General features: G+C 40.3%; 1 protein-coding gene across 1 annotated transcript; it reads left to right on the top strand.

Moving 5' to 3' along the window:
• Positions 1–14,816: 14,816 nt before the first annotated feature.
• Positions 14,817–15,209, top strand: LOC131221755 (uncharacterized). The gene has a single exon (XM_058217064.1). It carries the CDS (start codon positions 14,817–14,819, stop codon positions 15,207–15,209), a length of 393 nt encoding a protein of 130 aa, XP_058073047.1.
• The last annotated feature ends 3,124 nt before the right edge of the window (positions 15,210–18,333 follow it).

Raw genomic sequence — 18,333 nt, 5'->3', positions numbered from 1 at the left:
AGTGATGTCACCAAGTTCTGTGGGCCCCACCATGACGTATGTTTTGTATCCATACCGTCCATCCATTCGGAAATATCATATTAGCTGCTCATGATTCAAAGAAGGAGTCAGATCCAAGGCTCGAATGGACCTCACCATAGAAAACAGTGGGGAGAATGACGCCCACCAAAAAAAAGTTGTAAGGGCCACAAAAGTTTTTGATCAACCTGATATTTGTGTTTTCCCTTATTTCATGTCTGATTTAACACATGAACAGTTGTATCTCAAATAAACATCATGGTGGACCTTTTGAAGGTTTCAACAGTGGGCGTCACTCTCCCCTCTATTTTCTGTGGTGGGGTCCACTCCAGCCTTGGATCTGCCTCATTCTTTGGATCATTCATAAAATGATCTCTACAAATGTATGGACAGTGTGGATATAACACACATCATGGTGGCCCCACAGAACTTGGTGATGTCACTTCGATCTAGAGCTGGGCATTTCATACCCGAACCGGTGGATCCGACCCGATCAGACCCAATCCGACCCGATTCGAACAGAACTGATGGTCAGGATCGGGTGGCATAAGTTACATCCGAAATATTTTCGGGTTGGATTCAGATAGTCCTTGTTCCGAACCAACCCGATTCGTAATCCGATCCGGAGATATATGTGTTTCATCCATTCTGTTCATCCATTTTACAGATCATTCCAGGGATTTATACAAAAAAAAAAATGATAGGGATATAAATATCAGGTGGACCACACCACAGGAAAACAATAATGATTGGATATCCACCATTATAATCCTCTTAAGGCCCACTGTATTGTTTATTTGACATCTAATCTGTTGATTAGGTCATAAGGACCCAAATGAAGGGAAACAATAAATATCAGCTTGATCAAAATCTTTTATGGCCTCCAAAACGTTTTTAATGGTTAACGTTCATTCAACATTGTTTCCTATAATGTGGTTCACTTGAGATTTCGATGTACCTCTTTTTTTTTTTTTTTTTAACTCATAAATAAAATGATCTATAAGAATAGATAGAGGCCATGGATGAAACACATACATCATGGTGGGGCCCACAGAGCACCGACCACCAACCAGTGGCCGATGGCAAGGGGAGTAGCCCGTCCATTTTTGGTACAGGGTACCAACGTTTGGCACTCCTCGAGCTCCGAGTTGTACGAACGGTTCAAAGGAGATCAAAGTGATATGGGCCCCACAGTGATGTATTTATTATATCTACACCGTTCATATGTTTTTAGAGCAAATTATAGAGAATTATTCAAAAAATAAACAATATCCAAAGATCATTTGGACCACACCATAAATAACAGCAAAGAATGATTTTCAATGTTAAACAATTCATGTGGTCCACTTGATAGTTAGATCTGTCTTATTTTTCGTCTCAAGCCTTAAGAAGTGCTCGCTAAATGGATGGACGGTTTGATATAACATATACCATATGATCAAACCCACAGAACTTGTAAACGTCAATAAAATATTCATTATGTGGACGTTGTGCTTGCGTGAAATTCAAGCTACTGCCATTTCATGCAGTGCGCCGTGCACGTCAAAAGTCAAATTCCAGTAAAAGTATGTATACGGTAGATTGAAATCTTCTAGAGCCATGTGGGGCCCACCTTGATGTATGTATTTTATCTAAGCCGTTTATCCATTTTGAAATATTATTTTAGACCATGGGCACAAAAATTTGGTATATTAAAGACTGAAGTGGACCGCACCACATGAAACAGTTGAATTAACATTCATACTATCCGAATCGTACCCAACCCGATCCGACTCGGTTTCCCTGACCGAGTCAGACTCGATTCGGGTCTAACCAATCATGCATCGGATCTGTCCGAGTCCGGTGACCCGGATTGGGTCTCGGATCGGATCGAGTTCAGGTCAAGCTTTTGGAATTTCGGATAGGATCGGGGTTGGACATAATCTGTTCCAATCCAGATCGTTGCCCAGCTCTATTTTGGTTGCCACTTGTCATTAGCTAATTTGTGTTCGAACCGAGTCCAGTTGAGGCAAGCCTGACTCAGCTCGGCCAGTAGTTGACCCCAACTTGAACTTGGCTTGGCTCAGTCCTAGAGCCTGATTGGGTAGCTCGGCTTGGTTCGGTCAGCAGCTTCGGCAGTTCGAGCCGAGTTTGAGTTAAGATTGAGCTTCTGCGACATTTTCTCAAACACATGGAGTGCACCTTTAATTTCTCATGGAATGTAAAGCAATGCCATCGGTTTTTGGGTATTTCATTTAACACTCAACAGGAAACATAAAAATCAAGATACGAGGATATTTGTTTCATATTCATATCTTCCTTGTCACCAGCCGACACTTCGTTAAATCATTTCATCAAAAACTGGTTGAGCAACATCAATATCAAAATAATCGAGTCACCGAACTGGTTCGATCCGAGTTTGATTTGTGTTGGGGTTTGATCTAAGTCAAGTCGAGCTTAGGCAAACTCGAACTCGGGCTCCAAATATCAATTTGACTTAGCTCGAACTCAGTTTAAATAGATTGGAATCGAGCTTTTTTGAGTCAAGTCGAGATAGCTAACCGAGCTAACTCGGTTCGTGTACAGCTCTTTTACCGGGGGAGTGATCACATACGTACCATGTATGTGGAGGTTAACATACAACACTATCTTCCCCGCAAATGTGTTATACGTGTTGAACATCCAAGCCATACAAATTTTGGGTCACACTAACATTGGACGGTGGAAAGATCAGTTTGGTTGACACAATGGACAGGCCACATCGCTGAAATCAACAGATAACCGTTGGTTTGACTGATTGTACCAGTACGGGTCACATGATGAGCGAATTTATCTGATTCCCATGCTGTCTGTGATCTTCATGGCTTGATCAACCTTTTGTATGGCTTGGATTCTCTCTAAACATGATATATTAGCAGGAAAAATGAGGCTGAATGTGAAGGTTCACATACATCATCATTTATATATTTAATCAAAGTCAGAAGATGCAGTTTGCTTTGTCACATGCGCGCTCTAGACACGTGCACGTTCCCACGTAGCAGAAGTCCCTAGTGTATGAGACACTCGGTGCAATGAAAGTGGGTCGTACACAAAAATCGAGTGGTCCACTGATTGTTTGCCTTCAAGTGCAGAGGTTCGTAAGTAGTATTCCGTGAGTACAGGGTCGATCCCATAGGGAGATAAATTGTGAGAAAGAAAAAATCAAATGTAAAACAAATTAAGTAATAAAAACTAAACTGATGATTTAATTTTAGGATTTTTAAATGGATATAATTCAACTGAATAAAATAATACCCAAGCTTCAAAGTTCCACACATAGGTTAATGTTCCAAAATCATGATGACTTGGATAACACAACTAAGATCTGAGCACTATGGTCAGCCTAATCGGAAAATAAAATAATTTAAATATTTTAATAAGTGATACAAAATATTAGAAAATCATGAATTTACACAATTGATATAAATTCTCATGCATCAGTGATTTTAAGAATTCAATATCAATGAGATAATGAAAATCAAAGAAATATAACAGGTTGAGAACCTCTCCTATCTAGGAAATCTGATTGATCTAGAGTAAGCCCATCCATCAATGTGGATCTCATATGATGGAAACATTTGAATCTCACAAGAGGATAAAAAATAAAACCTAAATAATAGATAACATGCATACACCATTCTTTTCATCATTAAAACAATCCATTATCATAATCTTAAAAAATTATTAAACCCACGTGCTTCCCTTTTAGCTTGGGCTAGAAGGAATTTCGAAAAACATAATTAAAATAAGAAAGAAAAAAAATAAGAAGAAAGAAATAAATGCAAATAGAAAAGATCAAAAAAAAAATAATTTTATAAAACTCTAATAAAATTAAAAACTCTTTAAAAACCCTAAATTTTGCTTTGGGATGCCTTGAATAATGCTTAGAAATGCCGTAGGAAGCCCTATTTATAAGAAGGGAACTCCAATTTTCGTACAAAGTTGAAAAACCTTAGAAACTGCCTCAAATATACGCAGTTTCTCAAAATAGACTTATTGCTACACAGTTTATTTAAAATAGATTTCCTGCTGCGTAGTTTTTCAAAATAGACCTCAGAGCTTCATAATACACTTTTTCAGGATTCTTCACTTCAAATCTTCGATTTTCTTTATTCTTTATTTGGTTTTCTTGGATCTTTAGTATGTGAATCCTTCAATCTTGGTTTCCTAAGATCCATCTCTTGCCTTGGTGATTATTGAACATCAAATCCATGCTTTTTAGCATCATTTTTCAATCCAAGTTCTTAAATTCATCTTGCAACACATACATAAGTAAAATAAAACATTAAGCTAATTCATGTTCATAAAACCAAGATGTAAATGGAAAAAATTATGGAATATTTGAGTCTCAACATCCACTCATCATACTGGCCACACTTGTGATTGACTGTGGACGGTTGCACATGTGTTTTTCAACCATCCAGTCGTTTCATGCAGTGCTTTGTGGGCCACCATGATGTATGGGCTTTATCCAGACCGTTCATCCATTTTCCCATATTATTCTAGGGTATAAGCCCAAAAATGAGGCAGACCCAAGGTTCAAGTGGTCCATATGGCAAGGATTGAACGTCCACTGTTAAAAACTTTTTGGAGGCCACAAAAGGTTTGTGTGACTTATGAATAAGGTGGATGGAAAATCAGCGTGGATAAGTTACATAAATCAGGGTGGGCGCCACATAGTCCGGTCACCAGAAATCCTTGTGATCGGGTCTTCATGCAATCCACGTCCTGCTGTTGTTAGAGAAATTTTCGACTTTATACCTCACTTTTTATCCACTAGCTTTTTTGTTCAACCCAAACTCTACTTTCCTTCACTAATATCTTTCCTTTTTCTCGGACGAGAAAGCCCATGCAATAGAAACCTAATTTTCGAAACTTCTATCAATACTCTAATTCATGAAGCTGGTCAAATTGAACCAATAATTCAATAACTTGGACACTTTGACAGAGAAAATTCATGAGGTTGCATGAGTTCAAGTGAATTTGAGCAAGTATTTCACCGACTTCTTGGTCAGCTTCTTGAGTTTCTAGGTGGAATCGACTGAGATCTCGGTAAATTCTTCAGATTTTAAACATCTTTACCTTCCACAGCCGCCGTATTAGTGAGATCCTAGTTGAAGAAGAAGAAGAGTGCGTTGAAATGAAACACGATTTATGGAGAAAAACTTTCAAGATTTCAAGTTTATCGATGCATCCAATTTGAAAGAATGAACGTAACCCTGAGCAAGATGTAAGATGGCAGATGTATAATGATAGCATATGGATATTTAATGGAGATTTTAGGATGAAAATAGATGAAAATAAAGGATATTTTCATACAGATGCCTTGTTACATTTTTTTGGATGTTAGTGAGGGAAAGGAATAAAAATCATAAACAAGGGGGTATTTTTGTCCACAAATTGTGCATCGTACAGCAGGGTATTACCTTGGGAAAGTAAAGTTTGAATTGCACAGAAAAGACAGTGGGTAAAAAGTAAGGTATACAGTTGGAAAAACCTCCTGTAATTACTAGGCTGTCAATGGGCCGGGCTGGCCCTGTCGAGTTTTGGGTTTAGCCCACCATGTGGTTTGGGCTGAAATATCAGGGCTGAGGGTGAGGCCAGTTCTTAAATTTTAAGCCTGTTTATTAATCAATATCATGCATGATTTGGCACATCTAATGAACGGCCTGGATCTTGGGTGATGGTGTCAAGGCTCGTGCAGGGCACACATCTTCATCACGGATCGACCGGGTTTTGGGCCTTATCATGTTTGCATCATGGGCCTGATATGGTTCTGATGGGCCTACCAAACTGCTCTGAGTTCGGCCCAGGCCCATGCAAATAAAATACGCCTAGAAAAAAGGATCTTATCCAGTCAATCAGTGGTCTTGAGTGCTGAACTGTAGCTGATTGAACGGCTAGGATCAATTGTCTGTTCCATCTGCCATTGAAACATCTCTTTACTTCGAAATCTCCTAACTATAATTCATAAGAGCATCAATGTCTCATGTGGAAGATCCAGACCGTTTATCATGTAGACCTGCATCATGTAATGCGTCAATGGCACAAATACGGCTACAACTGGGGTTCTTGTCAACCCAAGCCCAATTGACCCAACCCCAATTTCGGTCCGGTTGGGTCGAGGTGTCAGGGCCTTTGAGTTGGGCTTGGGTTGACCACATTTGGGTCTGGATTAGGAATAATCAAATTTATTTTGGTTGGGTTAAAGTCAGGTTCGGTTTACCCAGGATGGGTCAAGTATAGCACAATTTAGGTTTGGGTTGGGCGCCTTGGTTTGGATTTAGGGTCAGGTCGGGTTGAGTCCTCTTGACATTGAATTAGGTTTGAATTGACTCCCAACCTGACCCACACCCAATCTACCTTGTGTTGCACCTTGGTTTGGATTTAGGGTCAGGTCGGGTTGAGTCCTCTTGACATTGAGTTAGGTTTGAATTGACTCTCAACCTGGCCCACACCCAATCTACCTTGTGTTGCACCTTGGGCTACAAATTAGCATAGAGGGCAGGTAATATAGATATATTTAGGTTATTTCATGGGAAGTTGAATTCATGCAGCAGTGCTTTTCACACATCTGCACAATATATATATATATATATATATATATATATATATATATATATATATATATATATATATAAATAAGAAGAATAATAGGTCTAACGTGTGCACATGACGTTTTTTTAATTACCGAAGCACTATTTCAGCCCAATAGAAGTATTGCATGCAATCATATATCATATGGGCCCACCAATACATGAGTTAGACAATCGCATGCATATGCCACTATATATAGAGTTGTACACAAACCGAGTTAGCTCAGTCAACATGCTCGGCTCAAAAAGCTTGATTCAGCTTTAGTTAAAACTGAATTCGAGCTGATTATTTTTTGAGCTTAAAAAATTTTCGAGGTGAATTTGAGCTAGATTGAACTTGTCTGACTTGGCTCATAACTTGACTCGAATTGGACTCGGTTCAAATCAACTTGACTCGGATCGAGATCACTTAATATAAATATTTTATACATATTTATATAAATTATATATTATATATTATATATATTAAAAATCTTAAAACCTAAACTCAAATTCAACTCGTAGGTGTGAACTTGAACTCCTTGAGTTAGCACGAGCTGCTGATTGAGCTGAGCCGAGCCGAGCTGACCAATCAATCTCAAAAACTAACGTGAGCTGAGTTCGAGTTGATGTAGCGTGCTGGCCTGGCTGAGCCAAGCTCGACTCGGTTCCACTCGTATACAGCCCCCATCATACATCCCATCAAGGTGCACATGTATCCAAGCCGCCTATTGGGTAGTTTTACGGTTCAGATGATCTTGCATTAAAATAGATCTGGTCCATTTAGTAGGTGAGCCACAATTTCAGAAGCAGTTTGATGGGTAAAAACTTTGATCAAATCATTTTCAGCCGTATATCTATTTCATGAATTGTGGCCCACTCACCTGATTGGTGGATCAACATGATTCTTGAGTAATAAAAACTACGTGATGGTGCAATTCCAATGGATGGATTAGATGTCATTACATTTTTCCAAGCTCATATATATGTTATGCTTACGTAAGAATCCATATTGCAAATAGCTGGATTCCAAGAAAGAAGTGGAATCCAGTATCTGTTCTCTTCTCTTTATTACTGTCCATTGACATTGCTGGTACATCTCTCTAATGGCCATCAAAATATGGGACATGGGAATGGCATATGAGATCCACACCGTTCACCCTGTCTAATTTCTGTGATTAGGTCCAAACAAGAGGTAACAGGCCTGGTGGCCGGTTTTCACCTTGGTTGCATCATTAGAATGATCTGAACCGCTCATGGTCTCATTCCTATCATATCTGATCATGCTTCATTGATAATCTTGACCTTTGAATCTTGAATTTGAATCAGAGCCTTTGAATGTTCATCTCCATACACAATGACCGGTCCAACAAATGCTTCATGTGATGGTGGGGATCATTTATTAAAAGCATGCCTGGTATCATATTATATATAATGGTGGGTGGATGTAGGGTGCCGATTTGGTGGGGACCATCAAGCTCGGTGGATTTGTGTGGGGCCCACCATGATGCGTGTATTTTCTATCCACGTGGTCCATCCGTTTTGCCAGATTATTTTAGGGCACAAGCAAATGCAAATCTCAGGTGGACAACACCACAGGAAACAATGGTGGTAGAATGCTCACCATTAAAAACTTTCTGGGGCTATAAAAGCTTTGGATCAAACTAATATTTGTGTTTTTCCTTCGTCCAGGGATGTTGATAAAATCAAGGTAGGGGTGACTTTATCAACCGGTTGAATGACTAACTAATAGACATTATGGTGGGTCCTAGGAAGTTTTTAGGAGTGGCCATTCAATCACCACTGTTTCCTATGGTGTGGCCCACCTGATATTTGGATCTGCTTCATTTTTGGTCTTGTGCACTAAAATGAGCTGGCAAAATGGATGGACACACAAATATAAAACACATATATTATGATGGCCCCCAAAAGCTCCTTTTTAGCTGTGCCTATTGAAATCCAACGATGATTTGGGTGGGGCAAGTTGTGGATGTAAACAACCAATGTCAAATAGTCTGTTTGTTACGCCCATAAATCCGAATACAGAGTGTGCACCTTAGACCTAAATTTCAAATCGCAGTTCATACACTGTATATATCATCCTATCAATTGTATGGTTTATTCAGAGGTAAAGGCTGTGTTCATTCTAAATTCCATCTAAGTCCATCAAATGTCATTCATACATAATGATAAAACGCTAACATCCATATGTTTTCAATGTCCACAATCATTTCAGCTATATTAACTTTTTACTATCCAACAATCAATGTGGCCTACCATTGAAATCTTATTACAAATCCAAAACAATTCAAATAAATATGTAACTAATCAAATACTTAAAGTCTTAAAATTAATATCAACGTTCAACGCATATCAAGCTACATCTAATAATGGATTGAATGCCTTTCTCTTGCAACAACACATGACTCAATCAAATCATATTAAGTAATGTCACCAAGCAATCAGTTTCTCTTTCAAACATGCTTTGCTTTGGCTCATTTTTTAGAGCGGGCACATGGCCAAATCAAATCCTATCATGTAAGGTTACCATCAACTCTGCATAATAGGATTTGATTGAGCCAAGTGCTTCTATTGGTAGGAATCCATGTAAAGCATGATTAAAAAAGATACAAATTGATCAAGGAACCATTGAGCTTGGTGTATTTGGTCGTGCCTCTTCAATGTATATATGTTCTATACCTATGTTGTCCACCTATTTTGACTACTCATTTTAGAGGCAGATTTAAATCTCGAGTGGATCACTCTATATGGGTCCTTGCTCTTGCTCCAATGGTAGACCCTGAGGAGTTCCAACACCGGGTCAAGGGTTCGAGTACCCATACGTGGTGAAATTCCACTAGCGTGAGTAAGGGTGCACAATTAACCGATAGAACCGTGGAATCGGACCGGAACCGTTGGATCGGTCTGGTTTGGTCCGGTTCTAGATAGCACCAGTTCCAGTTCTGGTTCCAAATTTGCAAGAACCATTGGATATGGTTTGGTTCCGGTTTAGGGGCATGTAGAACCGAACCAAACCGTTAACCAAACCGTGGAGCCGATCTGTTGAACCGTGGCCCAGAATCGTGGATCTGAACCTGGGATCCCAACCGTTGATCCCAACTTAAATATTAAAACAAAAAAAAATTCTATCTCTTTCTCATTCTCTCACCGTCTCCCTCTTTCTCGCCGTCTCTCACCCTGCAACTCGTGTGTGGCTCTCTCTCCGGTCATCACAAGACCCACATCCTGTGGATGGTTTGAATCCCACCAGCATAGCTTCAAACAATTGCAGGTCAATTTGATGGTCATTCTACTTCTCCAAGTCACACCTTATCGATGATTCCGACTTCTTCTTTGGCTAGAACAGGACTTAAATTGCATATAGGGGCCATCTGTTGCTCCTTCAAGCTTTGGATCTCTGGCCAATGTGATTCCAAGATCAAGTGGAATGCTTGGGCATCAACAGTCACAGCCTCTTAGACCTGCATCACCACCTGCACCATCATCTGGACACCGACATTCCCTCTCACCTTCATCATCAACACTCCATCGGCATCAACATTCCCAAGGTTTAGGTGACCACAATCACCCACCAGCTCAATCATTACCTCAACCAGGTGAAAGATCTTCTCAGCTTGTAGGACAGCCAAACCAAATACCACACATTAAAATTGCTCAAGATTCTTCTGCTGATGTGCCTCAAAATCACATTCACTCGAGCATGTTGTGCAATTTACAGTTGCCCTCTTCACAGTCCACTCCTTAGCATTTGCAGAATCCATTGCATTCATTAGCATTGTTTGATCAGCTAAGGCATCATCTACTCCTCTTGCAGTAGCCACAACCAAAAATATCACTGCAACCGACACAATCCCAACCATCTGGTCAGATCTAGAAGTCATCAGCTCAACCACCCATCATCGGTGCTACCCAAACAACAAAGAACCTAAGGTTTGGATTTTTTTTTTTTCACATTTTTTTGTTTTGTTGAATTTTCTAAAAACCCAGAACTGTGGAACCAATTCGAAACCGAACCATTTTTCACGGTCCGGTTCTGGTTCGGTTCTAGTGTGCTAACGGTCTGGTTCCGCTAACGGTCTGGTTCCGGTTCCGAAAATCCCGGAACTGTTAGGAACGGTTCGGTTCCGGTTTTGCCCCAGAACTGGACCGAACCGACCCGTGTGCACCCCTAAGCGTGAGTGTGTGGGTGTGTGTGCGCATGTGTAAAATAAAAAAAAATATATTAAAAAAAAAAAAAGTGGATCACACTATAAGAAATGGTGGTGATTAAAAACCTACAATTTAAAAACTTCTTTGGAGCCAGAAAAGTCTTGGATGAAATTGATATTTGGATTTTCCCTTCAATCAGGTCCATGTGATCTTATCAACAACTTGGATGGTAAATAGACATTTGGATGTACCTCGTCAAGTTTTTAATGGTGAACATTTCTTGTGGTGTGGTCCACTTGAGAGCTGGATATGCTTGAGAGAAAATGGAACATACAATACATACACCATGGAGGCCCTAAAATTATGGGTATACCCAGCTAAGTGTTATGTGATTTACTCAATTACATCTTTTTGGAAGTTATGCCTCATCTCATAGGGTTCAATTAAATTCATAAGTTGAATGGGTCCAACCCCACCCACCTCCAGCTAAGAACCAATAGGGCTTTGAGGGGCCACCCTTATGTATGAGTTTTTATTTATATTGTTCATCCATTTTGTCATGTCATTTTAAGGTATAAGCCCAAAATTGAGCGACATTCAAGGCTCAAGTGGATCAAGCCACACCAAGTATCACCTTGAAACCTTTTCTGTGATGGTTAATGGCCAGCCAACCTGTATATAAGGTCACATATACCTGCGTGAAGGCAAAGCACAAATATTAGCTTATCCAAACCTCCAAAAATGTTTATAATGGCGCATTTAATTCCCATAATGTGGTTCGCTTGAGCCTTGGATTTGCCTCATTTTTTGGGCTTCTACCCTAAAATGATATTGCAAAATAAATGGATGGTGTGGATTAAAATCACATATCACCATGGCCCTGCAAAGACCTTGCCCGTTCTGAAATCAGATTGCCTACTTAGTAGGCTATTATCACGCTGGATGTGGTTTATCCACACTATCCATCCATTTTTCCAACTAATTTTAGAAGATGAACCCAAGATTGAAGTATATCTAAAGTTAAAGTGGACCCCACTATAGGAAACAACGAGAATAATGATTTCTTGAAATCTTCCTAGGGCCAATAGTGATATTTATTTGTCATTTAACCTGTTTATAAGATTACATTGAGATGGATGAAGGGAAAACACAAATATCAGCTTGATCCAAAACTTTTGTGGCCCCCAATAATTTTTCAGTGGTGAACGTTCAATTCACGTGGTTTCCTATGATGTGGTCTACTTGAGTTTTGGATGTGCTTAAATTTTGGGCTTAACATGTAAAATTATTTGATAAAATGGATGAATGAAGTGGGTAAAATACATGCTCGTTTGGGAGTTTGTAATTGAAGTTAAACAATAAATGGAATTGAAGATAAATGAATTGAGAGTAAATAGCTTACATAGTTGTGTTTGGATGGGAGAAAATAAAGCACATTTGAAATCCAAATATTCTATTTGGATGAGAGTAAATGGGTATATATGAACATCCCAATTCAACTTTAATATATCAACATATTGTACATATGTGATGTTTAATAGAATTATTGTAATAAGCACATTAAAATATATATTTTAACAAAATATAAGGAAAATTCGAGTCTCAGATAAGCTACAAATGTAAGGATCACAAAAAAGTAATTTGCTAACTTTTTAAAAAGTCCATTTATATGGCCATACTTTAGACGGTTTGCATCATTCTTTTAATACAATTTTAGTGATGTAAGTGAGATAGACTTGCATTTGGTTCCATGTAGCATTTTCACGAATTTTGAAATCCACTACACATGTGGGCGCCACATTGATGCATGCACTTATTCATGCCGTACATCTATATATACCATTTACACTTGACATTTTGGTTATATATGTATACGAGTGAATGTCATTCTTTGTGAATTTGGTACACTGATTACAATTCAATGGTCTACCAAACAGGATTTTTGCATTTTCCCATAGCAAAAATTTTATTCCAAACATGGAATTAGATGGCTAAAATACCGTATTTAAAGACATGCAACTCATTGTGCAATGACAATATCAATGCCATTTTATTCCACGTACCAAACACGCAAGATAGCTTAAAAATGCATTTCACTTTCAAATCTTTCATCGTAAAAAGAATTTCATTTAAATGCACTTGTATTCCCATTTCATTTCATTCACGTGTATTTACCCTCATCCAAACGCACATCAATCACTTTATCTCCTTTTATTCCTGTCCAAACGCACATGAATTATAAGTAGTGGAAACGGATTGGCTACTCCCCCTAACATCAGCCAATGGCTGGTGGTCAGTGCTATGTGGGCCCCCCCATGATGTATGTGTTTCATCCATGCCATCCATCTATTTTTAGAGATCATTCTACAATATGAGTCCAAAAAAATGAAGTATATCCAAATCACCTTGGACCACATTACTGGAAACAGTGTTGAATAAGGGCCAACCATTAAAAACATTTTAGGGGCCATAAAGTTTTGGATCAAGCTGATCTTTGTTTTTTCTCTTCATCTGGGCCTGTATGACCTAATCAACAGATTAGATGTCTTAGAAACAGTACAGTGGGCCTTTGGAGGATTTTAATGGTGGATATCCAATCACTACTGTTTTCATGTGGTGTGGTTGACCTGAGATTTATGTACCTCTCATTTTTGGAACCAAGCCATAAAATGATCTGTAAAAATGGATGAACGGAATGGATGAAACACATACATCATGGTGGGCCCCACAGAGCACCGACTATCAGCCAAGCAATCCACTTTCTATCCCTTTCTAGCCAGGGGGGACTTCCCATTAGCTAATCTGCGCCAATCAAGCCCTGCCACGTACGCTATCACGGACGTTCGCGGTCAGTGTCAACACGCAATCCGCGTTTGATCATGATGCTCCGATAAGAAGGTGGGCCCATGTACATAAAAGACAGCCTACTACCTTCAAAAAAGTAGCCACTGCAGGACTGCACACTCGCCATTCATCATACCTGTGTAGCACACGTGTGGTAAATCTAAGCTGCTCATCAGATTGGTAAACCTGAAAATAATCCCCATCCATTCATCAGGTGGGCCCCAACTGCCAAAAACTAAACTAACCGTCAAAAAACAAATATACACGCGTGGCCTACCAGATTAACGGTCCATTCTGAATTTCGAGTCTACTAATCTTAGAAAGTAAGATCAGCCTAATGAGCGGTTTAAAATCCACACACGTGCACCGAATTACAGCAGGGGAGAGATCGCGCGAGTCCACTTCTCACTTCACGGTACGACAGCTGATCTGCTTTTGTCTGGATAAAGGAGAGAGATTTGAAAAAGCATAACTCTAGCAAATGGCAGAAGAGACAGGAAGCGGATTCGGTGGTGTGTTGACGTCACCAAATTCTGTGGGCCCACCATTACGTATTTGTTCTATCCACACCGTCCATCCATTTTTTCATATCATTTTAGGGTATGGAATACAAAATAAGACAGATCCAAAGATTAAGTGGACCACACCACAGAAAGTAGTGGAGTCAATGATTCCAACCGTTGAAACCTTCCTAGGACCCACCATCATGTTTATTTTCCATCCAACCTGTTCATAAGGTCAAACAGACATGGAGGGATGAATGGAAAATCATATATCAGCTTGATCCAAAACTTCTGTGGCCCCAAGATCCTTTCAACGGTAGGCATTCAATCCAGACTGCTTTCTGTTTATGGTCCACTTGAGCTTCGGATCTGCCTCATTTTTGGCACTATATAGTAAAATGATGTCATCCAAAATGGATGGACGGTGTGGATAGAATGCATACATCATGGTGGACCCCACAAAACTTGGTGACGTCAACACATCACCGACCTCGGTGGTGTGTGGCACACCACGCAATCTGCTTCCGAAAAGATCACGGGTTTTCCCGCTATTCATCAATCCAAACCGTCCATCTGTCCTCATCCCGACCGTCCGTCCACGACCGAACTTCACAAGCAAGAAAGACGCGTAGAGAAAGCTAGATCTGAAACTCGCCCTGCAAACTCCAGCAAAAAAAAAGGAAGAGAAATGGCCGCTCGCTGGATTAATCCCATCCGTCCGTCGGCCATTATCCTGACGGCCGTCCTTCTCTCGATCTGGACCGTACGATCCGTATCCCGAGAGATCCGCCCGTCCGACCACGGCCTCCCGTTCCAGAAGCCCCCGTCGAAAACCTCGCCAGCGATGGCGGCGTTCTTCAAGGGCACACCGTCGTCGTCGTCGCAAGTGGCGTTGCCGGAGGCGAGGAATTCCAGCGATCCGTACTGGGGGAGAGGGAATCTGGAGCACGGGAAGCGGGAGGGCGGCGGTCACGTGAGGGGGGTGCTGCTGGTGGCGAGTCTCACGTGCGGGGCTGTAGGTTTCACTCTCATGCTCGCAGCTGCCTTCGTCTATCTCTTTCAGGTTCGGAAGTCTAAGTAAGAAAAAAAAAATGGCGGATTTTTTACTTTTACACCCCTCCCCGATTGATAGAACACACCTCCATCTTTTGATTTTGGGAATTGGAATGGTACACTCACTTCCCGAACTCGAAAAATGAGGGTGTGGGAATTTAGAAAAGTGGGTGTAAATAGTCTCTCTTCATTTCATTCCATTTCATTATTTTTTAGGGTTTTATAAATTTATGTATGAGAAATGATTCAGTGCTCTGCCAGTAGTGTATAAGTTATAGTGCTCCTAGCTACATTGGAATAGTTAATCATTTCAAACGATTGATCTGGACTGTCTATTATTTTGATCTCACATTTCTGGGCCACCATTGAAAAAATTACACGGATTAAGGTTATAGCCATCCGTTGGATGGTCTTCTTTTCTGTAGCTGTCCGTTTTCCACGCCATGGATGGTATGGTTACTGTGAGCTGATGAAAATGACGCTTTTGAACCATAAACGATAGATGATGGGCCCTAGTATATGAATGGATCCAATTCTTGGTTGGACATGTTTTTATATAAATGATCTTGGCCGTAGAGTTTATATGCGACTGATCGGATGGTTAGGATTGTCCTATCAGTTTAAGGGTTGATTTGTAGGACACGAAATATATGCTCGACGTAATGGACGGTTCGGATGAATCGTTTGGACTGTGTAAATTGACTGGTGCAACTAGGAGCACTGTAACTTACAGTGCTCTGGGAGCACTGGATCATTTCTCGGTAGATATATGTTGTATATTTGTATAAGTGGGATTCCCGGGTTCTTATTTATGACAAGTGGGCCCATGCTTTGGGTAATCTAGACCACTCGCCTGTTGGGTCCTACTATGGATGGACCGTGCCTTAAAAATCTCGTTGATCGGACAATCTTAACCCGTTGATTTGTGGCCTAAATATGGACGGTTGAGGAGAATGCAATAAGTCCACATTCTATCTATGGTGGGAGTCAACAGAGCAATGTTTTGGATTACAGAAGAGTGGGCCCCACTTGTTAGGGGGAGTGTCGTGTCCTGTAATTCCTTGTGTTGTATGATGCATGATTAAGAGAAACAACATTCTTTTATTGAGCCGGCTATGGTATAAGTGGGGCCCACCTTTGGGTAACCCATCTGCACATCAGATGAGCTGAGTGGTTTGTAGAAATAAGACAAGCACATCTAATGGCCCACAATTTAAGTGGGTCAAATTGAACGGTTGGGATCCTTCAATAGAGGATTTGAAGGACTAAGATCATCAGGAGATTGGTCCCCCATGTATAGCTTTTTATTCGGCTAAAAGAAAAGCCGCCAAGAATATCCCTTTTTTCTTTGGTAGTTTTCCGGTGTTTGTGCAAAATAGGTAAAGACTAAGGTTTTGTTTTTCTTACTCTATTCTCTTCTTGCATTCTAAGTATTCTAAGTATGCTCATGTCCCGTTCTCATAATTTGGACCCATTGCTCGCTGATTTGGATGGTTGGTTTGATAATCCCATTCGAACCACTAATGTCTTAAGATTATAGTTCTTCAATATATGAAAAGAAAACATTTTACTTTGATTTGATGCTTTTAAAACTTATTTAATTATAAGAGAAATTTATTCTCGTAAGTTTGTTGAAAAATCTACCACCCATTTGGATACTACTAAATAAGTTACCTTTTCTACTTATAGCAATAGATAAATAAGTTTGGTCTATGATTAGTTAAAAGAAACTTTGTTTTTACTTAAAATTATTTAATCACTTAGGTTATTATTTTTCAACTTATTCCATAAGCTGATAAATAAGTAAAAACTAAGATAAGCTACTTGTGGGATAAGTCCCCTTAATTTTAAAAATGGTTAAAATTTGTTATTTGAAGTCATGGGTATTTTTTTTAAAAAAAAAAAAGAAAAAAAAAAAGATGCCGAATCGATGCGACGCGAGGAGAAGTCATGGAAATTTTCAAGTCTAAAATGTTAAAAATCCTTTATCCCAAAGAGATTCCTTGAATCCAATGGCAGCCGAAGGTGAAAGCTTAGGTGTTAGATTTTTTTTGGATGTGTGTCACATCGCCGAAAGTAGGTATGCCACGTCATTGATGAAAGAATGTGTCCAATAAAACAACATTTTTCTTGCCAAGAATCCACGTTGATGGAACCCAAACTTCTTTTTCTTTGCTTGCTCTCTGTGATGATCACTCTTCATTCTTATGGATTGAAAATCTCTCATCTACAAGTGATTTTTGTATGTCTACGTAACCAAGAGTGGTGGAGAGGTGGCCGTGCTGTTACATTACTGCTCCAATAAATAGGCAAGCAATCACCTAGTAACTGCCACACACATCTATCTCCAAGCTAGTGGCGCCCACTTGAAATCTATTTGGTTAACATTGTAGAAGTCTTAGAAAAGATTAAATTTTATTTTTAGAATATTTATTTTGCAAGTAACAACAAAGACCAAGGGCCTGTTTGGGAGTGTGGCTTTGGAACCCTTTGGATAAAGGTGTACACGAGTCGAGCTGAGCCAAGCTTTGCCCAGCTCGTGCTCGACTCGGATTGCTCGAGTCCTAGCTCGTGCTCGGCTCGGCTCGGCCTTCGAGCTCGGAATAGCAGCTCATGCTCGGCTCGGTTGAGTTCGAGCAGAGTTTTCAAACTGACAGAGGAGGAAGACAGGCCGTCAGCCGTGCGTCAATGTGGCCGTGCAGGTAAGGGAGGATGAGGGAGAGACTAGAGAGAGAAAAAGGGAGGAGCTTCACCGGCTGGACTGACGGAGTGGGAGGAAGAGCGGTCGTGCATTGGTGCGGGGGGGGGGGGGTGGGGGGGGGGACTTCACTCGCCAGACTAACAAAGAGGGAGGAAGAGGTGGGGTAGGGTTAGGGTCGTGCGGGCGGGATGTATTTTGAAAAGGGGGTAGGGTTTTTTTTTTTAAGGGTATACATACCCTATACCGAGTTAAGCCGAGTCGAGCCGAGTTCGAGCAGTATTCAAGTTGAGCCGAGTCAAACTAGGTCCAACTCGAACTCGACTCGAAATGTTCCGAGTTCCCAAAAAAATGGCTCGACTTGATTCGAACAGAGTTTCGATCTGAGTTAAGTCGAGCGAGTTACCGAGCTTTTGCTGTACGTGTACAACTCTACCTCTGGATTTGAAATACA

Source organism: Magnolia sinica, chromosome 12 (assembly GCF_029962835.1).
Source record: "Magnolia sinica isolate HGM2019 chromosome 12, MsV1, whole genome shotgun sequence".
Taxonomy (NCBI): Eukaryota; Viridiplantae; Streptophyta; class Magnoliopsida; order Magnoliales; family Magnoliaceae; genus Magnolia; species Magnolia sinica.
Note: the sequence above shows the minus strand (reverse complement) of the source record. Positions and strands in the feature narration are given on the sequence as shown.